This window comes from Antennarius striatus, chromosome 5 (genome assembly GCF_040054535.1).
Source record: "Antennarius striatus isolate MH-2024 chromosome 5, ASM4005453v1, whole genome shotgun sequence".
Lineage (NCBI taxonomy): Eukaryota > Metazoa > Chordata > Actinopteri > Lophiiformes > Antennariidae > Antennarius > Antennarius striatus.
In genome coordinates this window covers 755,491-783,016 of record NC_090780.1, presented here as the reverse complement: position 1 = coordinate 783,016, position 27,526 = coordinate 755,491, and the positions used below count along the sequence as shown (strand labels likewise).

Here is a 27,526-nt window from a genome sequence, read left to right as displayed (position 1 = left end):
TGGCCCATAGAGCATAAAAGGTCAGAGTGTCTAAAAATAAATAGGTCATAAATGTGCTTTGACCAAAACTACATTTCCCACAATGCAGTAGTTCATCCCATTTGAACTCTGACTAAACGTAGTGAACAAAGTTAACGTCCTAACTTGTGTCTGATGTTATTTTTCTTTATTGATTGATAAGTTTGATCCTTGATTGATGGAGTTCTGTGGGTTTAATAACCTGACAAATGAAAAGGATTTATGTTAGAACAGAGAAACAAACAAACATGTTTTTTCTGTCTAACTGTAATGTTTGGAACTAGAATCAGTCAGAAATTCAGTTATTTAACATTAAGGAGTAGTTACATTTAGTTACATTACACTGAGTTACATTTAGTTACATTACACTGAGTTACATTTAGTTACATTACACTGAGTTACATTTAGTTACATTCATTAGTTACATTAAGGAGTAGTTACATTTAGTTACATTCATTAGTTACATTAAGGAGTAGTTACATTTAGTTACATTACACTGAGTTACATTTAGTTACATTTATTAGTTACATTAAGGAGTAGTTACATTTAGTTACATTTATTAGTTACATTAAGGAGTAGTTACATTTAGTTACATTACACTGAGGTACATTTAGTTACATTTATTAGTTACATTAAGGAGTAGTTACATTTAGTTACATTACACTGAGTTACATTTAGTTATATTACACTGAGTTACATTTAGTTACATTCATTAGTTACATTAAGGAGTAGTTACATTTAGTTACATTACACTGAGTTACATTTAGTTACATTTATTAGTTACATTAAGGAGTAGTTACATTTAGTTACATTACACTGAGTTACATTTAGTTATATTACACTGAGTTACATTTAGTTACATTCATTAGTTACATTAAGGAGTAGTTACATTTAGTTACATTACACTGAGTTACATTTAGTTACATTCATTAGTTACATTAAGGAGTAGTTACATTTAGTTACATTACACTGAGTTACATTTAGTTACATTTATTAGTTACATTAAGGAGTAGTTACATTTAGTTACATTACACTGAGTTACATTTAGTTACATTTATTAGTTACATTAAGGAGTAGTTACATTTAGTTACATTACACTGAGTTACATTTAGTTACATTTATTAGTTACATTAAGGAGTAGTTACATTTAGTTACATTACACTGAGTTACATTTAGTTACATTTATTAGTTACATTAAGGAGTAGTTACATTTAGTTACATTACACTGAGTTACATTTAGTTACATTCATTAGTTACATCTGGCCCTTTGAGGACAGCCGTGATGCTTATGTGGCCCCCGGTGGAAATTAGTTTGACCCCCCTGGATTAGGATGTGATTTGGAAGACAAATATTAAATCTTTCATTTCTCTGTCGATGTTTAAAATCTGAAGGACCTCAAATATTCACGGCCAGTTCATTGAATTAAACAAAATCTTTGTGATTGTCATAAAACAGAATTTCAGTGGAGCTCGAGGTCACGCTTCACTTGGGTTTGGTTTAACTAATGGATTGATTTCCTTTGCTGCGGTGAATTTTTTTAATGTTTTCCTGAAAATTAAAATCCAGATCCAGTAAAAATAATCAGTGGATATATCCATGAATAAATATATAAAGGTAGATTCCTCCAACAAGAACACCTGGACGGTTGTGACTCCCAGCTCCATCAGCTGGCTGTCGACATGCCTTCCATCGATAAACAAGAGCTGGGACCTCAGGAAAATCTCCCATGATTCCTTTGTGTTCAGTAAAAACTGATGTTCTGCTGTTAAATGACAGAAATAGAAAAGTTCTGTTCCTGCTACAATCTCTCCTCATGAGGTGACTTTATGGTCAATATCAGTGATTTGATCCTGATTGGTTACTGTAAGTATTGATCCACCTCCAGGAGGCGGGGGGGGGTGTTAATACTGTAGAAGCTGGACCACGCTTCATTATGTGAGATAAATTGTTGTTAGCATTGGGATTAGTATTTTTATAAATGATGTATGCTTTGTTGTGAGAATACATTCAGAGTAAATCCTACTGTTGTCATGACAACAGTGCTGATTCAGCACTTCTTGTGTACAAATGCACAAACCAAACGTCTTAAAGAAGAAGTCAGATTAGTCACGAGCTGGATTCCCTCCGTTCAAACGTGCAGTTAATCGACCTGAATCACTCGTCTCCATCCAACGGTGAGATTAACCTGGATTACTGAGAGATCCTGACGAGACGAAGGTGATCAGAAGATCAGTTGTTCACCATCAGGGTCTCACACACGTGTTCCTTCTCACCAACACTGAGAGACAAGTCGTGTTTTTGTGCTGTTAATTACAGGAGGGGACGGCGCTCAGCGCGGCGTTTAGGTGACGACTAAATATTTCAGTTTAGTTAACAACGTCTGTTTCAACGTGACTTCAGTACAGAGGAAAATGAAGAGTCCATGTTCACATCTGGCCTCTGTCAGAGAGGCTTCCTGAGGCGCGGCTTCGTTAAAATATGAAATTGACTCAAAAATGTCCAAAACAAAAAGTTGAACCAAATTCCTGCAGCACTACTCTGAAGAAATCCACTGCTGTTATCAACTATCTGCTGCATCACATTATTACTATTATTATTATTATTATTATTATTATTATTATTATTATTATTATTATTATTATTATTATTATTGTTGTTGTTGTTGTTGTTGTTGTTGTTGTTATTATTATTATTGTTAGTATTCATAATCATTATTCATAATCATTTTTATTCACACTAATAATTATTATTAATAGTAATTATCACAATGATAATAATAATTATTATTATTATTGTCATTCATAATAATAAAAATTATAATATAATAATTATAATAACAACAACAATAGTAATAATAACAATTATTATTATTATATTTATTAATGATAATAGTAATAATAATAGTAATAATAATAATAATAATAATAATAATAATAATAATAATAATTATTATTATTATTATTATTATTATTATTATTATTATTATTATTATTATTATTATTATTATTATTATTATTATTATGTATCAGCCCATACTGTAGTTTTACCTTTCGTAAGTCGAAATTTCTTTCGTAACTAGAGGCAATATTTTCCTGTTGAGGCGTTTCGTAAGTAGAGGTACCGCTGTAATAATAAATGCTGAATAGTTTACCACACTGAAATGTAAAGCTACTAGTAGAATCTTTACTAAACTGAGTTAATGAAGTGAGCAGAAGAATCATTTGAGGAAAGGTTTGATGGTTTTGGTCAATAATTCAAATTCCTTCCAGAGGCGTATTGACTCGTGTGTGAAGTGTGTCACGAACACCAGATCACTCCTTCAGTTTTTGTTAATAACGACGTAACGTTCGTGGATCAGTGTAACGTGTGACATCAGAGATGAAGAGCAGACCTGAGAAGTTCATCCCACCGTTTTCTGGAGGAGCCTGTTGGGACAGGACCTGTCTTCAGTTCCTCCTCTAGATGTGTTAGAGAACAGACGAGCGGGGGCAGATGTCTGGAGGTGGGGGTTTGTTTGTGGCCTCCTCTCCTCCTTCAGGCAGTATTTCCACGCTGAACGATCTGGTCTGTGGGCGTTTCTCTGAGCAGCGGTGCAGCTCCACCATAACACCACCGCCTGTTTGTGGAGACAAAGCGATGGGCCGCGTCAGCGTTTACTGTGATGTAAGCAGCCAAGACAAAGTCAATTACCCCCCGCCCCCCGCCGCCGTGGAGACACATTCACTCTGCTGCTCTCATCACTTCCCTTTGTGGGGAATAAAAGAAGTCACGTCCCTGGGGAGGAGCTGCTGGAGAACCTCTCCACCGGTCAGAACCAGCTGATCAGGAGTACTGATCAAAGATACTGATCAAAGATACTGATCAGATTGTCTGAGTCAGCGTTGGGTCTGGTTCCATTCCAGTTCCACAGGAAAAAGACAAAATCTAACTTTTCTAAAGCGTAGCCTTTAAAATTAAAAATTATTATGTTAAACTTTAAATATTTGAAGATTTGATCAGACATAATTCCAAAAGGTGTGTTTCAGATGATGTGCTTGTCATAGATTTAATGCATTAGACCTTTAATAAAGTACTAAATCTCCCCAAATGTTTAAAAGAATAAAAAAAATGACATAAAATTAGGATCAAATTAAAAAAAATAACTAGCAGTAATGAAGGAATAACTGGACTGTTTGAGGGAGAACCTCTCACAGCTGGCACACACACACACACACACACACACACACACACACACACACACACACACACACACACACCGCTCCAGGACACTCCCTGAATGCTAATGATGTTTCCCAGGGAATTGATTGGTCAGTGGGCGGAGCTCTCACACACATTATCTTGAGTGTTTTATCTCAGTCCTGACCTGAGCGCTGAGGACTGTAATTTGGCGAGGCGATACGGTCACGTGAGCCCGTACCATCACGCCCAGAGTAAACCCACTGTTTCCTCTGACCGCTGAGCCTGCCTGGCAGCCCAGACCCAGGGATAAAACACCAAGGGCGGGCGATGGCGTGACGAACACTACAGACCTGTAGTGGGATCATCCCCCTGTTTCTGATCCTGTTTCGGCTCAGCTGTTCCACTTTTATTTTGGTGTTTCATCATAAACAGAATAAACAGAATAAATCAGGGTCAAAAGGTTCTGGAAGAAAATGGATTTAGTGCATTATATGAATTTTGGATTTGGGATAAGAGTTCTATTTTTGCTCCGCTTATTTGACAGATTTATGAATTTGCATTTTTTTCCTTTGCTGAGCTGACCTTTTGGGTCATGATGTAATTATGCGTAATTATTATTACACAGGAACCTTTTTACGTACACGTCTTTGGTAGACGTTGTTATACTTTAGAGGTCCTGTTTTAGTGATTTGTTTAGTTTTAATTATTCTAAAGTGTTCGTCTTACGATGCACATGTGCAGCATGCTGCTTAAGTAGACACGGCTTTAATCATACATGATCATACCTGCCGTGTGTCGACTGGATTATTAAGAAACATCATTATTGTTCTCCAGTTATGATACTATGGTGAAGGCAATGAGAGCTAGGATGTAATCAATAAAACACAACTGAGCTTCATTGATTCCACCAGCTGGTCATTAGTTCACCATCTCTGTTCACGAGGAGCTGGTAGTGATGCTTTTGTGTCGGTGAGTCTCTAAAGCCGCTCGCTCCACCGCCAACAGATACCAACGCCGCCACAGGCCTTCAGCTCCGATTGGCTCCAGCAGAACCCACCTCTGTTCACCCCCCCACACCCTTCCTCTGTGTTATTGATCGAGTATTGATCCACTGAGCTGATTGGTATCTACTAATACAGTACACGTTGTGTTCTAGACTCCCAGAGGTACGGATCTCAGACAACGGGCCTTACGAATGCCATGTGGGCATCTACGACCGGGCAACGCGGGAGAAGGTTGTCCTGGCTTCAGGGAACGTCTTTCTCACGGTTATGTGTGAGTACTACCACAAACACACACTCAACACGCGTTACACACAGAACACACTGTCTGGAGCTGGTTAACCTGTTAATGCCTGTGCTGGACTCTGACAACTGTTGGAGGTTAGTGGGTGGATCGCTGACACCAGTGGGGGGGTTGATGATCTCCACTGGATGTTCTTTACTGGATGTGTTTCTAAGGTGAGGTATTGGGGGAAACAATTCCTAAGTGGCCAATAATGTAGCTGGAGTCAGGATTGTAGCCACATAGCTGGGTCTTATTCATAAAGAGAGCAGTAACATGTTCACGTCTGAGCCCCCAGACAGACTCTGAGCTCTACAGAGCTTCCTAGTGGTGCTTCTTTTGGTTCACAACTCTCATGGTGTGTTTTTGACCACAACAGACTTCTGTTTAAAAACCAAAGCCTCAGAACCTCCCTGCCCCTCCTCCCCCCGCAGACAGACCCCATCAGTGGTTATTTGTGATGGACATCCCAGGAAATGACTCTGAACCAGAAACCACAAACTGTTCAGTCTGTTTCTATGAGAGGTGCTCATGGAGGACAGTCTGTCCATCTTTTGCTCAGGACAGTGGCTGGTGTCTCTTTAGCATAGTTGCTAACCGTCATCCTGCTCTACCTGCTGTGAGTCTGAGGTCAGAGGTCAGCTCGTTCTGCTGCTGGCTGAGGGATTGTGGGTAACAACACGACAGACGCTGAGAGTCTTCATCTGGTTGGAGTTGTTCCATTCCCGACAGACGTTTCTCTCCGTCGTACGACCGCTTTCGCTGTTACCATGGCATCGGATTCAGTGGCTGGGCGGGGGCGGGGGTGTGTGTCAGTAGAGCTGTAATTATTGTATTTAAGTCCCACTATCCACAGCTGCTCTGTTTGCCTCTGATGCTTTAAACCAAGCTGTTCTCTCTTCTGGATAATTAGTGGTCGGCCAGCGGAGACGTGAGGTGACATCACTCATTCCTCCGATTCATCGTCTCCTCCTCCCATTTTACCTCAGCTATTAAAACTCTCTGTTCTGCTTTTTCTTTTCTTTTTTCAATCACCAATTTCACATCTTTGCTTGACTGCACCGCGGCACTGACGTCAGTTAAAGACACAACCATCGGGGGTGTTTAGGCTGCGAAGTGGTTCTGTTTTCAACTTCCTGAGTGATGTAGTCAAGAGAGAGCTGGAGCGGTCCGACTCACCCGGCTCTTAAATCCTCCCTCCAACAGAGAGGAGGAAGAATGGCCTCTGGCATCGCGGCTAATTGCATCTAAACTGAAACAGAATTATTCATAACCTATTAGTGTGTCAAGTTCAGTGGGGGGAGTAAAGAAAAAAGTAGAGATGAGAAAGAAAGAAAATGAGAGGGAAAAAGTTAATTAATAGGAAGCAGTACATGAAGAGTATTTTAATTTCTGAAAGGGCTCCATAAATAAGAATTATCATTTTAATGAATCCTTTGCCAAGAAATTAAATCATTCACTTCTTAAAGGGTAAACCCTGAACTTGAAGTCCTTCACTCCCCGGGAAAGTTCCATCCTCCTTCCTGCCCCCAGTGAACAAATGTCTGCCTCGTCTAAAGTCACCCCCATGGATACAGCCCGTGATGACTGTCATTAATCAATAGAGTATAACGATTGACGGCCCTGTTGTGGACATTCACCTCCCCCAGTGTGGAGGATTGTGTTGGGTTCAGTCGTTCCATTGGATCTATAAAATACCCCCTGGACGATGTTTACCCTTGTAATGGGGAACATGTACCAGAATATACCCACAGCTGGGGCAGGTAGATGGTGCATGCTGTTCTCTAACATGACTGTCTGCTGTGAACCTTATATTCACGTCGCTGATGCGTTAGCATCACTCTGTGGTGAGCAGCGTTCACAACCAACTCACCAAACAACCGTCCCTACAGATTTAGTTCAGAGCGTCGTCAGTAAAGCTCTGATGAAGACACGTCCTCCTTCTAAAGGAGTCCATGTGTCCAAAGTCTTCTCTAAGCCTCCGACTGCAGGAGGTACCTGACTGTTAAACTGGTTTCCTCCAGGAGGAACTTTTCCTCCAATCCGCCCCCAACATGCCCAAACCGTAAGATGTGAACATGACAGGTCACAAAGTGCTGCCCCAGCATGAAGAACCTGTCATGGGATGTCGTGGGAATGCAGATGTAATTTACCCAATGCTAGCCTCAGGACCCGGAGTGTTCAACATCACCTGGCAGCATCGTCAGCTGCTCGGAGAGGGCTCTCTGATTGGCTGTCCTGGTCCCTCGGTGCGACCCCTGACCCGATCATCCAGTTTCCAGTTGAAGAGTTTTGATATTAAATCTGGAAATGCCTCTCGCAAAACCAACTTATTTAACGACTGAGGTCCCAACTCCTGCCTCTGACTGTCAGGGGGGGTGGATTGAGATGAAATCCATCTTCACACACGGATGTCAGAACTCAGTTCTGTGTTGTTCGGTCAATAGATGACTCACGACGACCAACATCACAACTTGAGATAATCTCATGTCAGTCTAACTTCCAGTTAGTCCTGCCCAGGTCCAGATTAGGCTTCATCCCGACCACATTGTTCTCCTTTATGGTGTAACGACAACAACCAAATGCCACAGGAACAAATATCAGTGTCCTGTTAATCACACGTCATAGTATTATGTAAAAAAAGGAACTTAATGAGTTGCTGGATTCATTCAATTATTTTTGTAATTAAATCAATTAATTTAATCTGTTTGTTTTTATTTGACTTCACTTAAGCAGTAATAAATTTAAATGAGTCGCTAAAGCCACAGAAGCCATATGGCCTGATGTAACAGGATGAAGTACATGTGTGTATGTGAGTGTAGGCATGGTGATTCTAGCACGGAGAACTTTACAAGTGAACTGGTAGTCAGTATGACAACACATATTTAAGAATTTGGCATAAAATGACACAATTAAATAAAGCAAAACAAATGGCATTGTCAATCGATCAATCAATCAATCAATCAATCAATCAATCCATCCATCAATCCATCCATCCATCAATCAATCTACTTTTATTTATAAAGCACTTAATCGCATCAGCAGATGGTTTGCCAGACGTGGAGAGTCCAGCCCTTCTCCAGGAGTTGGGTTCTGTGCCCACGCTGTAGCAGGAGGTGAGCCTGTCCATGTTGAGACCTTACCCCTCACCCCAGCATGGGGACATCCGATGTCCCAAGACCCAGGGTCCTTGCCACCCACCTCACACTGCACCCATGCCCATGGTTCCCTGGTTGGTGGTGAGTCCACCGGTGGTTGGGCCCAGGTTGTCCTTTTGGGCTAAACCAGGGCAGAGTCCAGGCCACCAGGCGTTAGCGTACGAGCCCCCACCCCAGTTCTGATCCATGGTGCCATACCGGGCAACGTCATGATTTTAATGGGTTTAAGGGTTTTTTGACCTGTTCCTAGTCTGGCCCTCACCCAGGACATCCCAGGCAATGGGAGGTCTCTCCTCTTCTTCTCCTTTGGGCTTTTTCCTTCAGGGGTCTCCACAGCCAATCAGTGTCCTCCATCTAGCCCTGTCTTCTGCATCCTCTTCTCTCACACCAACTACCTTCATGTCCTCTTTCACTACATCCATAAACCTCCTCTTTGGTCTTCCTCTAGGCCTCCTGCCTGGCAGTTCAAAACTCAGCATCCTTCTACCAATATATTCACTATCTCTCCTCTGGACATGTCCAAACCATCTCAGTCTGGTCTCTCTGACTTTATCTCCAGAACCTCTAACATGTGCTGTCCCTCTGATGTACTCATTCCTGATCCTATCCATCCTGGTCACTCCCAGAGAGAACCTCAGCATCTTCATCTCTGCTACCTCCAGCTCTGTCTCCTGTCTTTTCCTCAGTGACACTGTCTCTAGACCAAACAACATCGCTGGTCTCACCACAGTTTTGTACACCTTTCCTTTCATTTTAGCTGAAACTCTTCTATCACACATCACACCTGACACTTTCCTCCACCCGTTCCATCCTGCCTGGACACGCTTCTTCACCTCTTTTCCACACTCTCCATTGCTCTGGACTGTTGACCCTAAGTACTTCAAATCCTCCACCTTCTTGATCTCTTCTCCCTGTAACCTCACTCTTCCACTTGGGTCCCTCTCATTCACACACATGTACTCTGTCTTACTGCGGCTAACCTTCATTCCTCTCCTTTCCAGGACAAACCTCCACCTCTCTAGCTTCTCCTCCACCTCCTCATACATGTCCTGCACCGCTCTAACATACTTCTCTGCCACTCCAGACTTCCTCATACAATACCACAGTTCCTCTCTGGACACCCTGTCATCAGCTTTCTCCAGATCTACAAAAACACAATGCAGCTCCCTCTGGCCTTCTCTGTACTTCTCTATCAACATCCTCAAAGCAAATACTACATCTGTACGAGCATACAGCCTCTAAAAAATCGCTCAGGTACTGTAACTCCCCCACCAATATAAGGTGGCAGTTCAAGGGGGAACAGTACATTTTAGTCCAATTAGTCAAAAGATAATTAAACAACACACAAATGACTATAAGAGAATGAGAGACTGCCAGACGTCATTAAGGGCAGCAGCTTTGGTTCTCCATGATGTCATTTCATCCAATAGCAGTTATAGTTTAGTAGTTTGACTTTAATTTAAATGTAAGCTGTTATGAGAGTCTGGAATAGAAATAAAAAATGTTTTTTTGGGTTTTCGTGGGTCTTGACCTTTTCTTCTTTTCTTGCAGGATGTTTTATGTTACTGAGCTTTCAGCTACTGTGGTAGTTGTGTACACAGAGTGTATGGAGGTGATGCAGAATACTAGATCCTGTGGTGCCTTCAGGGCACAGGGGAGAGACTTTTAACTCGTCACAATAAAATAAAATAGATATTTCATTCTCAAACAATGACATATCCATCCCTATAATGCTACGATCATAATTTCAGACTTTGGCGGCTGAAATAAATCAATATCTCTTTCCCCAGTGGCAGAGATAGGGTCATTATTTGTTATTATCTAAAGTGATTCCAATGCGACAGAGCAAAAATTACAAGGAAACGTTATTTGTCTCCTCAGAGTGTGACCTTGGGAAGCCGGCTTCTGGTCACGTTGTCCGAGACACTACGGTTGTTATGGTGTTTGTCAGGGGAGGGTTGGGCTGATGCTCCTTCGTCACATCCAAATCTGTTTGAAATGGCCCCCGTGTTTAAACATCACAGCACGTTATTACAGAAACATTTTCTCCTAACCTTCAGTAAAGCGTGTTGTTCTAATTTAAAGGATATCCTTCAGGAGTCGGAGAGGTTAGTGTTTATATCCTCCAGAAACGGAGATGAGAGTCAAGTTGTAAGGGGACTAATTACCTTCTCATCCCATAAAAGTAGGATTTGCTTCAATAATGGATGCCCAACTTTAATTAAGCACTGTGTATATTTAGTCACTGGTTTCCAAAAGGGTGGGATTAATGGTGGTTGTAGGAAGAGCTGTGGGGCCGTGAGCAGAACTTGGGGGGGCAGAGTTTGATGGATTGCTGGCGAGCGGCGGTTCCCTCTGCATCCTGCTCTTGTTTGTACGGTGAACACAACGACTTGGCCAGAAACGAGAAGCGACTCAAAGCCAGTGACAGCAGTCAGCCGTCATACAGGACAGCGTGTTGGTCAGGCTGAAGCCATCTGAGGGGGTCCATATGTGCTGTTTGACACGTCTCAGGTCAACACAGGAGATGGTTGAAGAGTCCTTGAGCAGATTCTCCATTACACACTCATTTATCTTCTGTCACCTTCATGCTCATCACACTTAATGTCCTGCCGTGCCGCGTCACAAGAGTCACAAGCAGTTCCACTGATTGTGTTCTGGATGTGAAGGAAGAGACTGTTGGGTTGAAGCTCGTCCAAACTGAGGACCAATTAGTACCGGACAAAAGTACAAACGGTTTTCCTGTCCACAAACAGCTCAGATGTGTGATGTCAGTAACCATGTACCTTCTTAAATACATGACATAGTGGCTTTTAATCCTCACCCGATCAAACGAGATATAGCTTCCTTAAAACAACATTTCCACGGGACACATTCACCAATCTGACAGGAAGTCATTTAGAAACACCACAACGTACACGTGTGCAGAAAGATTTCAATTAATAATCAAGAGAAGCCTAAACAACCCATAATCCTCTGGGGTTCTCCAGCCATTGAATGGGTTGTTGCTAAAGTGTATTTCATTGGACCACGATGTTGAACCTCCACCAGTCAGACTGAAGGGGGGTCACTCGTCTCGCTGCAGGTCCCTCTGACCGTTCTTGGCGTTAACTCACAGTTTTCACGTCCAAACTGTGTCTCATTTAGAGTTGCACCAAAAAAGAGACATTTTACCCCGCAGCTCGCTCAGCGCCTCAGTCTGTTGACATTAACAAGGCTCTCCTCCGCAGGGCATCCAATGAAGGTCAAAACTGTAGCCTCATGACTAAGCCTGGTTTCATCCCCTGGCAAATCACTCAGGCAACAAACACAGCCATCTGATGGTGCATCATCCTGGGGCATTAAGGGCTCCGGAGCCACGACTCTGGATACAGTTAATCAGCTGCATCCTGGATCCACTGAGTGTGTCCATGCAGAAAACCACCGGGGGTGTTCTCCAGCAAACCATCATGTATGATGAATACGAACCCAGAACCCTAACGCACCTCGGTCCCAGATGAACATCTAAGGGAGTCCAACAGTGTCTGACACACACAGCACTGAGTGCTGCAAAGATCTGTTTCCAGGAAACACGTCGCCATGTTTTTCTTTCTTGTCCTACATTTCAGGACAACGTCGACCCGTGTAGTCACATGATTTATGATTTAATGAAATGCAATTAAAGTACTTAAACCGCAGAACTATGACTGCAGCTTTATCATACAGTATATATAAATGTGTTTTTGAGTAAACAGTATATACAGATTATTATTATTAATATTATTTTAAAGCCACTTTATAGAACAGGATTTATTGTTTGTGAGTGAAGCTATCCTGGGTAACACATGTTAAACTCTATTAGTAAATCACTGCTCTAACATGTGTGGTGCTAAACGACGGGCTGGGCTCAGTGGGAATAAAGGTTCAATTCCCACTGGAACTGAAGTCCTGGATGAGATCCTGAATCCCAAATCCCTCCCGTTCCATGAGTGTGTTAGAGACTAGTGTAGGCAGTAAAACACAGTTTCACAGGGATCGCTGTGCTCTGTCTTGATGCACGTTTTACCCTGCAGGCTCTATCGTATGGATTAACCTGCACTGTTTCACGCCGATGAGTGTGATCACTGCTTCAAGATGCAAACGTGACAGAGATCACGTCAGCTGCGTGATCTGACACATGCTAGCACGTTAGCATGAGCTAGCACGATAGACCGAGTAACTCTGAATCACAATCCATCAGGTTGAATCCCATCAATGAGTTGAAACCTTGAACATTTGTTCCTTTGTGTGGAAATAAATTACTAAATGTTACCACATTTATTTTTATATTGTTTTTTCTGCTTCAATGCTGGAGAGGTTTAATCCGCAGTAAAGTAGTTATATAATAGATAGTAAATCCAAAACCTTGGCCCATAATAACAGCTCCCTGTTAAATAAAAAAGCCTGGCTGCCAAACACAGACCATAAAATTTAAATAAAATATGTTAATTCAACTTAAGGGTGGAAACAATTAGGAAACAATTAGTCATTTTCAGCGAAGGAAACTCTCCACCTCGACGTGCTCTTTACTGTCGCACAGCCCCCCCACCCCCTTCATTTTCATCAGCCCCCGCCTCACCCGGACGGGAGGCAACTGCTCACCTCCTGGTGCGACACAACCGTGACTGACCTCGTTATGGGTGGTGGGGTCCCATCGCCCCCCCAGCTCTGGCTGGACGTCCGGGGGCCTGGTGCTCGCCCAGGTAGCCTCAGACTGGTCTGAAGTTGGATTAGCTAAAAACAACAGTTACCCCCCCCCCACACTAAATGGCACGCGTCCCTGCAGGCACTCTGAAAGCTGAACTTCTTATTTCAAACAGAGGCGTGTTGGACTAATCCCTGCTGCGCCCCCACCATATGGACCACTGTTAAAAACAGCACCAATTAAGGCCGTTCTGGGGAGGCTGGACTGCTGAATGCACACATTTCGTTGTGTTCAGGGTGCTTTTAAAGCCCCCTGGAAAACACGTCATCACCTGCCCATCACGCAGTCACAGTTTAGCCCAGACCCCCCAATCCGAGTGGGGGCGTCAGCGGTCTGAGCGTGTGGTTACGTAGGACAGGAGATGACATGAACAAAGGTCACGTCAAGGTCGTTTCATCTGCAAACACAAAGTTGTCACCCATGCAGTTTTTACCAAGAATAAACTTTTAGCAAATAAGCATGTTTTCCTCTCCGCAGCACCCCCCCATGACAGAACACGCCTTCACACGTCTTTAAAACAGCGCTTGTGAATAACCTTGTGATGTCTTTCACGACGCAGCGTTTCTTGTTTTCCTGGGGAGCGTCCCTTCCTTCATCCCCTGACGTGTTCGTCTGATCCCGAGCAGCGGCTCGATCTACGCTGTGAAGTGTAGCCCCCATCCCCTCCACTCCCCCCACCAAGGATACCTTCATCACTTGCAGTGCTCTGCTCCCCTCCAAGGTCCCTCCTTCTGACTGTAGTTGACGGAGGAGGCTTTAGGTCCCCAGAGAGATGCCTGATCGTAACAAAGGAAGAGAAACCTCTTTGTCTCGTTGGTTTTACCTCCACATCACCTTGTGTGATGAGTCTCCTCTCCACGCACTTTGTTTTCACAGGTTTTAGACCAAGTTTAGTTATAAAACAAAGTTCTCTTTATTTCTTTTTAAATGGATCAATCATTCCCTGTAGGAGGTTATATGTTCAGATTTAATTAATCTCTCAAGAGACAAATGCAAAGGCATCTATAACTTGAAAAAGGTCGACTAAGAAGAGTCAGACCGGGCAAACGCCGTCAGAACGGCCCCCCAGATTGTAATATCACTCCAGCCCTTCGGAGGAACTTTATGATTGGATTTATTTTTAGGCCGGCCCGATGCGATGCCAAGACTGTCTGTTTTTGTGTTGGTTTTCTGCAGGCAAGCACAAAGATGTTAAATCTGCCCATCTATCAATTTATTCCTCATTGCTTTACGCTCGTATGATTATTTCATGATGAATTTTCTCTAAGCTTTTGCGCCCACTTCCTCTCCCCCGTGCCCCGTCTTAAAATATTCCATTATGTCAGCTCCCTTAAATCTTTTTTGCTGCCTACCTGAAGGGAATATTTGGCTTTCACATGAAAAACACATTGACAAGGAAATAATAATGATTGTATTTTCTTCTCATTTATGCTATTTGGAAGATAAATACACAACAATCCTGAAAGCCTTGAAAGCTTTGTCTGTTCAAAATGTGATTGTGGCTTTTTGTGTTTGTTAGTTTTTTTTCTTCACAAATTGCCTCGTGTTGTGTTCTTCTCTGTCAGGACCTGTAACTTTGTATTTCACTCCTGCTGCCGTAGTAACCAGGTCTGCTTCACAATGTCGGCACCTGTCCACTAAACAATGTTTTTTTTTTAGTACGGATGTCTTTCTATCCTCTTCTCCTGTCATACAGTGTCGTAGCAACACCAGCTCTCCTCCAGTCCAGTCCAGTCGTGTTCACAGCCTGTAGTTCAGTCGACCCCTCCAGTGTCTCACTGGGAACGCTGGCATCCATTCATGGAGTCCATTTTGGTACAACTTCAAATAATTCAAGGAAGGAAAAGCTGATGAGAACATTGGAACAGAGATTTTAAATGATATATCTGACCTCCAGATTCAGGGTAGCATCCTGCATCAACTGATCTGAAATAGTCTTCATGGGAAGTTTGTGTCATTAAAGCCGTTCAGTGTGAAGAGTAGAGATGTCAGACCAGAGTACTGCAGCGACACCGGGTCTGACCCTCCTTAGCATTAGTAACTAGTACTACTGTAGGAGCACTAATTAGTACTACTGTAGGAGCACTAACTATCACTACTGTAGGAGCACTAACTATTACTACTGTAGGAGCACTAACTATTACTACTGTAGGAGCACTAACTATTACTACTGTAGGAGCACTATTACTACTGTAGGAGCACTAACTATTACTACTGTAGGAGCACTAACTATCACTACTGTAGGAGCAGTAACTATTACTACTGTAGGAGCACTATTACTACTGTAGGAGCACTAACTATTACTACTGTAGGAGCAGTAACTATTACTACTGTAGGAGCACTAACTATTACTACTGTAGGAGCACTAACTATTACTACTGTAGGAGCAGTAACTATTACTACTGTAGGAGCACTATTACTACTGTAGGAGCACTAACTATTACTACTGTAGGAGCAGTAACTATTACTACTGTAGGAGCACTAACTATTACTACTGTAGGAGCACTAACTATTACTACTGTAGGAGCACTAACTATCACTACTGTAGGAGCACTAACTATCACTACTGTAAGAGCACTAACTAGTACTACTGTAGGAGCAGTAACTATTACTACTGTAGGAGCAGTAACTATTACTACTGTAGGAGCACTAACTATTACTACTGTAGGAGCACTAACTATCACTACTGTAGGAGCACTAACTATCACTACTGTAGGAGCACTAACTATCACTACTGTAGGAGCACTAACTATCATTACTGTAGGAGCACTAACTAGTACTACTGTAGGAGCACTAACTAGTACTACTGTAGGAGCAGTAACTATTACTACTGTAGGAGCAGTAACTATTACTACTGTAGGAGCACTAACTATTACTACTGAAGTGTTTGATGTGGCTCCGTTCTTTCCAGCATCTAATCCAGGCTACATGTCTGGAATATTTCAAGAATAATAATATTTTGCAAAATGAGTGAAACACGTCGTTTTCCTAATTCTACTAATAATGGATTGTTTTTCGTCATGTTAAGAAAACAATCTGAGGCACTAATAAAAAGAGAGAAGTGTAGCAGTCCTTTAAAATGCCTGATAATAAAGAGCTTTTGGATAACCATGACCTGGATGACTGAGAACCTACACAGACGCCTGATAATAAACACTTAACGGCCCTCATTTTAATCTGAGGTTATCAGAAGCGTTCAGTTCAGCTCTTAATATGCAAAGAAATTAAAGGATTTAAATCACATTACGATTAAACTCTGGTCACCGTTAACTCGTTGGCAGCAGCGTTCTGTAAGGTTTAGATGAAGCGTCAAGAAATGTCCTTTTAAACAGAAAGACCAAACAAATGGGCAGCTTCTATTTTTCCGGGCATTTCTGAATGTCATTAAATGCAACTTGAATGTTAAACCCAAATCAAATGTTAATCCAGGACAAACATGATGAGACACCCGTCAGCTGTCAGATGTGCGCTTTGTGTGCAGCTGGGTTTTACACAACGTCTTGTAATGTGTGTAGAAACACACACATGAACACAGCATTCACTGAGTCTGAGCAACGGAAATGTTGCCTAGAGCCGAGTTTCTTCATCTTCATCTTCATCATCGCATCTATCAAATATCTCATATTCAGATTATTCTCAAAGCAGTGCCAATGAGTAATCATTGGTTATCTTATATCAAAAGAATTCCAAAAGACAAAAATGCAATCCCAATTTTTGTCCTGAAAACCTGCAGAAAAAGATCAATATCAAAGTTTTATTACTTTATTAATGTTTCTGGTGCGTTGGGTTGAAAGGTGTTTTATGGTGATCTGTGAGGTAAAAACTGTCGTTCCTGCTTTAGTTTAGTCTGAGAAGTAAACTAGTGACGTCCCAATCGGTGGAATAAAAGTCAGCGTCTGCACGTTCACCAGAGGTGATGAATGAATATTTATCTTACAGTGTTTCTCGACAGACTAGAGACACTCCAGGCATTCAGATGCTGGTTGTTAACAAGCCCAGAACATTCGGACCTTCTCTCCTCTCTGGAGGAGTCGTGTCTGGAGGTGACCCGTGACCCGGTCACAGGTGACGGAGCGACGGCCTGAGTGATGGGTCTGAATGATGGAGGTGACTATCCTCTGGACCTCACCTCTATCTGAAATCCCTTTCCGTTGACGTCTCACATCACATCCCATCATCCTCTGCAAACCAAACCCAAACTAAACTCTGTTTTTTGTGTTGGGTGACCCGTCACAGGTTGACTCTCTTACTGCCCCTACCTCCACAGCAGAAGTCAGTGGGTTGGGGCAGTTCTTCTCTTTTCCTTTTCTGAAACAGCCGACCTGTCAAAAACAGCACTGAATGGGTCTCGGCAATTTCCTGAATAATGCATGCTTGACAGTTCTCTCAGAATCACATTACGTGAGCTGTGGTGAAATGATGAAAATATAATGTATATTTACAGTACTTTACATTTCCAGGAGATGGGTGATCAACAGTTGCTCTGTACTGATAATCATTTTATTCCAAACAGAGGAGGCAAATCTGCTTTTGAAATGCAGATCCAACACTTATTGGGGTGCCAGGAGCAGAGCTCAGCACAGAGCCGAGGCTTCTCCTAAATCAAATTTTACTCTAATGAAAAGTAGGTGCCGAGCTATCTGCATCCTCATGTGTGCCAAAGTCAATATGTTTGTCAGATTGCCCCTGAACAGCGTAGCAGCGCTCCACAAATGATTCCTTGTTCTATATAATGAAGAATCTGCAGTTGGCTCTGACTGCTGGCTCTGACTTTGCCTGGGAGTTTATTCCCACTTGTTCCAGACCACGGGGACTGAGACACCGTTAGAAACGGGATACCGACCGGACTCACAATGATGGCCGGCTCGTTTCCTTCAGGACACAAGAGCTCGTTTCCGTCTCGTCTTTCTGCCCTCCTGATATGACGGCAAACAGACAGATTTATTGAGTCTGTTAAAAAGCTTTATCCTTTCAAAACAACCTCGGGTTGGGGGGGGCGGGCAGTGAACACTCGTCTTTTCTTATCCCGCTTTTCAAACACCAGCAGATTCCAATTTGAACTCCCTGCACCATGCAGAGCGTGCTGTGGATCATAAATATCTATTCTAAACACGCTGCCGCCCGGTGAGGCCAATGGGAAGTCTCCGCCGCTGGCGAGGAGAGCTGCAGTGGTGCAAACTGGTGAATATCTGCTAGGAGAGCTTCACATGTCGTCGTTTGGAGGCGTTCAGAGGTAGACGTGTGGCCAGAGGCGCACCTTCCTACCAGAAGCAATGTCAGAACTCAAGCTGACGCCTGGTTCTGGCTTACAGTTGGGTGTGTCCCCTTAGTCTCACTTTTGAAAGGCTGTAATGAAGTTTTACAACAACATTCAATGTGTGACTGCACTGAAAACAGAAGAAAAGCAACCGCAAGCGTTTAACAGTTACTGTATGTCTGCTGGTCTCCTCTTGTCAGCCTGATGCTTGTGTCAATGGTGGGACTCATTGAGTCCACCAGTAGGTAGGTCAGTGGTTTGATCCTAGTGCCTGTCCACCGGTAGGTAGGTCAGTGGTTTGATCCTAGTGCCTGTCCACCGGTAGGTAGGTCAGTGGTTTGATCCCACTGACATGTGATTGGTTACTACTGTTCAAACAGTACCTTACATGGTATCTGGTAGTCTGAGTAGGTTCTCAGGTATCCAGGTTATGGTTATCCTGTTTAAAACAATCCACTGGACTTCTGGGTTGATTCAAATTATTCAGTCACATGATTTACTGAGCTAACAGCTGATCATCATCTTAGCCTGGAGCAGCCACAGCCGATGGTGTTTGGGTCAGTCTACCAACCACTGCACAACCTCCTTCTGGAGATGCTCCATTGTTTTCCTGATGAAATGATAGTGATGCTGCTGCAGCAGTTTTGTAGTGTGGTGGCTTTGGAGCCCCAGAAACATTAACATTTGTGTGTACAGGCCTTGCTCAGAGGCACCTCGGCGGTGCTCAGGAGTTGAACTGTCGCCTCCCACTATCAGCTCACGCTCCGGACATTTTGGCCCGACCGGGTCTCGAACCGGCGACTGCTGCCCTGTCAAATAGATCAACTCAACTCACCATCTTCCTGCTGACACAGACACATGGAATGTGACGTTCTCTTTTTCCACATCTGACAAGAAAATAGTGAGCTTGAGATTCGACTGTGAGATTTGACCCGGACGGTTTCTGATTGGCTCTCATCTCTGCTCGATCTCAGAGCAGCGCTTCATATCAGGAAACTGAGCATTCATCAGTCAAACAACGTCGGCTGTCTGCTTCTGTCTGAAGCAGCTCATTTAGAGCCATCAGCTAAAACAGATGAGTTCATCAGTGACTTCACTAAAGCACCACAGACTCACTACTTCACTGTTATTGGTACAAACAGGACAAAGGAATGGAACACTGTCACTGGATACCAACTTCCTTAAAATGTCTTACTTTGAACGATCTGGTCCGATCTATTTGTTGATGTTTTACACAATATAAATACTGTCTGAAACGGTAATTAATTAGTATATAATACTGTTAATACTGTTAATAAATTAACAGTAAATGAATCAAAAACACAGCAATGACAACACATTACAGATAACTGGACCTGATAGGAACGAGTCCACAGTGCTAATGAACATCATGTACCTCACACCTGTCTTCAACAAGGTCACACCTGATTGTGTTTACTCCGCCCACTCATCTCAAGTGTCTTCAATTGTCGGTTTGCTTATACAGGAAGCTGTCATCGACGTATCGATAAAGCCTCACAGCAGTGAACTGTCGGTGTGTAGATCTTCTCAGCGACGGCTTCTTGATGACGACTGATAAAAGTCATTATTTGACTTAACTATGAGAAATAAACTTAAACACTTCAAAACACACGTTTTCAGCTTATTCACTGTCAAAAGCAGTCGAGATGTGTTCATCGCGTCTCACGAAGGACTCTCACTTCTTGCCCTAAGTAAATTAATTTCGGGGGGGGCAATAGTTCAGACCTGAATGATATATACGTGTGTGAATACATGGAGCGGAAGAAAAAGTAATTTCCCTACAGGGATCATTAAAGGATTTATTAATTTATTTAAATGTGACCCATCAGTGGGGATCAATTGGACTGTTAAATGCACCATTACATTTAATGGAACATTCATTCAATCATTCGTTTGTTCATTCATTCATTCATTCATTCACTCATTCATTCATTCATTCATGCATTCATTCATTCATTCATTCATTCATTCATTCACTCATTCTCTTCTTGTTGAAGACAATACGATTGTAATCATCTCGTCTTCACCTGTGAGTGTGAGCAGGACCATCAGAACCAGGCGGCTGAACCAGTCTGTCCACTGAGAACACTGGAACTGGATCACCATCTCAGGAATCTGAAGAAAGAAAGAAAACCCAGCTGGTAGTTCGTCCCATTTTTGATCTGAACTAAACGTGATATAAACTGTCCAGTGTCTCTGAGCGGGGCTTCCATTTAGTTCCATGTTTAATGTCCCAACGCCAGTCAATTCAATGACTGCCATCATCCTTGAAATTCCAAACTAGTTTAGCAACTTAAGACACTCTTGAAACAAAGCTCACCGTGTCTGGAAGCTAAAGCTTCTGATTTAATTGAGGACGGTTGGCAATCTACTGAATACGAACTAATTCAAGTAGAAAATGGGATTTTTGCATTTACGTGACAGAAGTAGCTGTCATGGGATGTTATGACTAATTCTCTGAACTGTTATGCTCAAAGATTTAATTGTCAAAATACAAAAAGGATTTTTTTTTTTTGAAAGCTTCATGGATATTGCATTAAGTTTGGTGTGAAAATATATTCCCTGGCTGTTCAGAGCAGTGATGACTGTTCTGTGACAGACAGTCTAAAGGTAGCTGCTGTTACAGATTCCATTTATTTTAGCAGGGATGTATATTTTACATATATACCATATGTTCTCTGGACAGAAGCAGACGCGCTGCCTTCATTAATATTTCAGAAGTGGAGATGTAACATGTCACCGGGAGACGATGGGATGTCATTTCCATGCTAATAGTGGCTTTCTGCTCGTATCTTGTGTTCATTCAGTCAAGCGTTCATGTTCGGTTTGTCTCTGAGTCAAATCTTTTCTGCTGTTTGATGTGTTTCTATCCGACCATCGTCATGTCAGGTGTTAAAGGAATCCAACACACACTCTTCTTTCTGATGGACAACCAGGATCCAAACCAGTTATGTAAACTAATAATTCATATCTGTGCTGCTGGATAAAACTGTGTTCATCCCACCGTTCCTCAGCGTCGCACACGTTTATCTGGAGCCCCCACTCTGGGTGGTGTTGGTCTTCATGTAATCGCCTCCGACACAGACAAACAAACCAGCAGATAAGATAATCAGAACAGGCGTTCAACAAGCAGAGGAGCCGTCAGATCGATCGTCAGCGTTTAGTCCTGTGAGAAATGAAATTCACTTTGGGTTGTGGTTTTATCTTCTGACGGGGGGAGGAGCGTGAATGACAGGCAGGACGCTTACAGCACCAGGACATATAGATAAATCCACCGTAATGAAGTAGAGAAGATCCAGGTGCACCAAACGTGTTCCGTTCAGGGGACGTAACCGAGCGTTGGCTTCCTGAAAACATGTCCTATATTAGAGATAGTCAGGCTTCCTATACTTACAAATAGGACAAAGAAACAGGATTATAAATTGAACTGCAGGATTACAAATGTTCCATTACAACGATTAACATTTAAGATCATCCGTTTCCTTGTTTCTGCGTCGGCTCTCCTTCGGTGCGTTTGACTCATTTGATTGTCAGGAATTCTGCAACAGGCGAGCAGATCAGCAGCAGGAGGAGATCATCAGGACTATCACGAAACGCATGCATCATTTTGTTCTGGAGACACTCAATTTACCCCGTGTTACCCCAGCACACGGAAAGCCCCGCCCCGTGAAGTGCTGCACACTGGAAACACGCCGTCAGCTGGAAGTTTAATGTCTAACCAGTAAGAAGCCATCGATCTCAGGGGACACAGAGGACATCTTTCACACCTGATGGACCTGTTGTCCGGCGCCTGACGCTCTGAGATGCTAACAGAAGCAACAAGGAGACGAGTGTTGGAGCTGCGTGAAGCAGAGGTGCTGCCCCCGCCGGGGTTGTGGCAGAAAGGGGGACTGCAGGACAATAGTCAGACAAGTTGGCGCGTGTTTGTCGGTATCTATGGATGTTTGTAAGTTGAATGTTCGTAAGTTGAGGACTACCTGTATATTTCCAGTTGTATTTCCAGACAGGTGGGGATCCTTATTGAATCAGATTGGGTTACTGGATACACGTGAACACGAACGTGGGATCGTCTCCTCACAGACTCAAACCGGTCCGTTAGCGCCACCTTGGGGTTAACGGGAGAAGCCATCAGCCGGAGCAGCGTTGGCGTGTCCACACCCACTCAGGACACGCCTCATCCTCCTCAGCCGTTACAACCATCCAAGGTCGTATCCAATTTAAGATGCAACAATCTCCCACCTCCCCTCAGCCTGTCGCTGCCCCCATGATTGCCCCCATGACTGCTCCAGCTTCCCCCCACTGACGCCCCAGCATCCGACCGGGGCGTTAATGAGGTTTAATCACCACACTGCAGTATCTGTGGAGGGGCGGGGGGCGGGTCTAGGGAGGCTCAGCTCCAATCAGAAGGCTTTTCCACAGTGGAGTCAGTCACATGACCGGATAACTGTTTGAGACAGGAGCCAATCAGAAGCCACGAGGGATGTGACGATATGTCCTCTGTGAACCACATGACAACACGACACACATGACAACACGTGGCAAGTCTTGCTAACATATGACAACGCGTGACAACACGTGACTGGTTGGGTTTCCCCAGGTTCTCATGGTATCACCCAGTGGACCTGTTTTGAAGAAGAAGCGGAAGAATCAACCTTTATTAGAGCCCACGGGGGAAAAGGCTGTTTCCACTCTACTTGTTAATAATCACACGCGTGTGTAAATACATGTACATGGGCCTGAAACGCATGCACACAAAGATACACAAAAGGGGTCCGAGAGCCTGTGAGGTAGAGCGGCAGGCAGCTCCTTCGTGGTGTGAGGGGACGGTGCCTTGTTCAGGGGCACCTCGGCAGGAGGGGTTGAACTGGCACCTCTCCAGTTCACACTCGTTTAAACAAACGTCGTTCAGAATCAGATCAGAAATAAAACAGAAATAATGTGTGGCCCGGTACCGAGTGACCGATGGACCGGTACCGGTCCACCACCCGGGGGTTGGGTACCACTGATGTAACCCACATGGTCACCTGTACTACATTATTTTGCCCTACCTCCCATCCTGTGGTCCTACCTCTTGTTGAGTATGGGGCTCTGTGAGGTGAACGGATGCTTTATTCTGAACGCTATCTATCCTGGACATTAATGTAACCCAAAGAAAGTTTGGAGACATTCTGGTGACCAGATGGATGTTTGAACTTAGAGACGTGTCAGTTTGCTAAATGTTGGCCGTTAAAGCAGAGAAAAAACTGGATGATAAAATAAGAGAAGCTGAAGTCTGATTTTCAGTCTTTCTAAAAAATATTTCAAACAATGGCTCTCAAACAATGGTTCTGATGAAACATTTGTTGGGTTCTTCATGCTGTGAGATAGACCAAGAACAAAATACAAGAGGAAATGCCAATTTCATTTTTTTTGGTCTGTGTTGACAGTTTACTGCCTATAAATGTTTATTTGTACAAACTCGTCATTAAGAACCGGACATTCTGTCACGTCTGTACTAGTGAACACGTCTTGGATCCGCTATCGTGGACAGTGTGAGCCGTGGGAAGAGATCCATCCTGGGTGTGTGTGAGTCTGGGACGGAGAACCTTCTGCACTCATCACCTGTCCTCCCAGCCACAAAATGAATTATTGAAGGTTCTTCTCACTTTCTATCCTTTCTCTCATAATTCACTGTCAGGTGCGTCCATGTTGACCCTCAGCACTGCTATCAGTGATCCAGACACAGCATTAACATGAATGTCCCCTTCAGTTAATCCAGTGGGTCAGGGTCAGGGTTCAAACCACTGACCTCCTGATTAGTGAACAACTGGTGAACCTCCTGAAGCGCAGCCAAACCACATCCTGTGTCTCTATCAACATTTAATCCGACCAAGAGCCCCAAGCCGTGCGCTGGTATCCACCAGGGAATCACAAGTTCACCGTGTCCTTACGCACGAGACACCATTCCTTACAATCTATCAGAAACCTCCTCGGAAAGAGCTGACTGCGGTAATAAATCACGTAAGAAGTATAAGTGATTTTCCCATAGGTTATATGCTAATGGACGTCATTTTGAAACCAGTAGAGATTGTCTGTGGACCATTAGGAGGAACGCTGGTACTCAGGGACTTTAAACACACCTCCTCACATCCTGAGAAACAAACACAGGTATTCATTATCTCCAGTCAGTCCAGAGCTGTAGCGCTGCCTCCAGCTCTCCAGCGGCACCATCTGGGCCAGGTTGCCCCGGCAAACGTCCTGATTTCCTCCAAACCATGTTTGTTTGGTTTTTCTAACTGGGGTTGGTTAGTTTAACCAGGTAGTGTTCATCTGGGTTTGGCTGGATGAAGACATTGTTCTAAGTCTTTAAAAATTGTTTTAATTTCTGAAGATTACCCATAAAAGTCAATCAAGCATGTTCAAACTGTGTGTCCTTCAGAATTATACTGGTCACCATGGTTACCAGGACCAAGTCTGAAAAGTGGCAAAGAATGTGACCAACAAGAATAAAACCTCTGATGTGACGTCACACTGTTTAAATTCAGGATCAAACTACATCTTCTGTTTTTAGCTGCAGATAAGAAATACTGAAGGATTACAAAAGGAATCTGATTACCTCCACCTCCTGTGGTAGAAATAACCGGTCTCTGTGTGAGACAGAAAACCTTTTTCTGACTTCTGTAATATATGTAAACATGCTTACTCACACATGTGTCATTTCTATGGAATCAAATCAGAACAAATCATGTCTTGATGGAGTTATGTTGTGTTTTTTTCCTCTTTTGCACTATTTTTATAAAGAGAAACATTTCATGCAATCATATTTGTCAGCCATGACTGCCCCATCAACAACCCTGTCAGCTGAATTTCCCCCCCCGTCCATGAACGCTGCGTTTGCCGTCTCAACATTCGGGGCCATCTGGCTGCAGGCATTTGATGTCGATTCTCTCAAAGACGTTTTTGGGGATTGTTCATATGGTCCTGAGCCAGAACAGAGAATTGAATTATAGATATTCCACTACCTCAAGTGACTCTCTTTGGCTTCATGTAGCTTTACAGTCTCAATTTAACTCCCAGGTCTATAAATTAGGTGTCATAAAGAAGAGGAGAAAAGAAACTTCACAACCAGAGCTCAACCAAAATAAATGTGTCTGCTAAGCCCGAGGCACCGGGGGCATTAAAGGTGCATCTATGTCGGCGCCTCGTGACTCCCCGCGCTGCCAGTGGACAGCGGGCGAGGCTGGAGACGGCTGGAGGTAGGAAGGCCAAATCGTAACAGATTGCCCATCATAAATCCCTGCCCTTAAGCAAAAAAACGGACTTTAGGGACAAAGTTGCCAGTCACAGCATAATTAATGCTGGACCGGATATCGGATATGAGTTCCATCTGCCACTGCCTGTGATTTGGGTGGGGTAAGAAAAAAAAGCGTCTTTTTGTCCTGTCTCAACCAGACTGTAGGCAGTATCCTCTCCTCTGTCCCCCTTGTCCTCATTATAGACATAAAGCTGTAAGTCCAAGTCTGCTTTACCCTGATGGTAAAGCCTGGGGGGAGAGGCTGCAGAAAGCCATATACCGACACTGCATATCATATCTCCCATCATATGGGAACAGAACAAAAACAGGCCAAGGCACAACTCTGTTTAAGCTCCCAAAGCATTCCCTGCAGATGGCAAAGCATTTTGTCATCTCCCTTGTATTTTCAAATAAAACCTTTGCCAACCTGACTGTCTGTGGGTCTGAACGGTGCTGAACGTAAGGTATCTGTGAGTGTTGTCTATCTCTCAATGGTAGAAAACAACATTGTGGCCAATCAAGCAAAGGCCACTTGCTGAAATTTATAATTTCTCAATAATGAGTGTTTCTACAACCAGTAAAACCCATTTATTCCTCTCGCAATATACAAAGAATAAAGAGCAGTGGTTGGTAGTATATGCCCTATGTGCAGCATCAGTATGATTAATGGGCTGGGAAGTGGGTAACTTGTTCAGTGTGACGTGGGCTTTTGTCTCTGTTTCATCCTCTTTCTCTTCCTGACAGCCACCAGACTCCCCCTCCATGTGTAACCAGCTACCGCTGGCTAGTTGGCTTGGTGAGAGGAAGTGATGCAAACTGACAGCACTGTAATAACGCATGCAAATTAACAGGGTGGGGTGTGAGCGCAAACGCTTAAAGCACAATAGGAAAGTGATTAAAAGGCATTCCAGTATCCTTTATTCCGTGGTGCTGCTCGTGTTCTGGAATAAAGGCTTTCAAAGCGAGCAGACTTATGCCAGCGCTCCTTTCAGCGCGTCCTTCTTTACTTACTTTGTTTTTTTCAAGCTGCCTTCTATCGACCACATCGCCATAATCACAGCCTGACCAACTGTGTGATTCTCAGAATAATGTTACGATTCATTCCACTTCCCCCCGTCTAAAATGCAGGTAACTGTGTTTTTCACCTTCACCAGAGAGAACTTGTGTTACTGTTTCCCTGTTTGGAACCGCCTTAGTCTCTGATAAATCAAGCTGCAGTGAGACATATGGTGTACAAATAGCCAAGAACTGGCAGTCCAAATGTTGTTTGGATAATTTTTTCTGCCAGAATCTTGTCCTCAAGCTGACGGGTTGTTATGATCATGTGATCTGCTTTTGAATGGACCTCTATTCACCTCCAGACGTCACTGGGTGGGTATTAGCTTAAGGAGTCACTCAAGGAACATTGATAAACTGCCCAAATAACGTGGCATAGACATTAATGTTCTTACTACAATGCGCACTCGCGCATCAACGCTCGCAACTTCACCTTTTCTCAGATCACATGATACCGTACACACATCCTATTGGCTGACGGTATCCTAAAATGCGCTACGTTCCGTGAGTCTCGGACTTCCGTGAGACAGAAAAGTGTTTTAAACAGTCTGTCAGA

General features: G+C 43.3%; 1 protein-coding gene across 1 annotated transcript in view; it reads left to right on the top strand.

Annotated features, from left to right (window-relative positions):
* The window catches only part of igsf21a (immunoglobin superfamily, member 21a), a 139,492-nt gene that overhangs the window by 74,533 nt on the left and 37,433 nt on the right, over positions 1–27,526 (top strand). Inside the window, exon 4 of the mRNA XM_068315464.1 lies at positions 5,355–5,473. Coding sequence (XP_068171565.1) covers positions 5,355–5,473 — 119 coding nt within the window. The remainder of the gene's footprint in view (positions 1–5,354; positions 5,474–27,526) is intronic.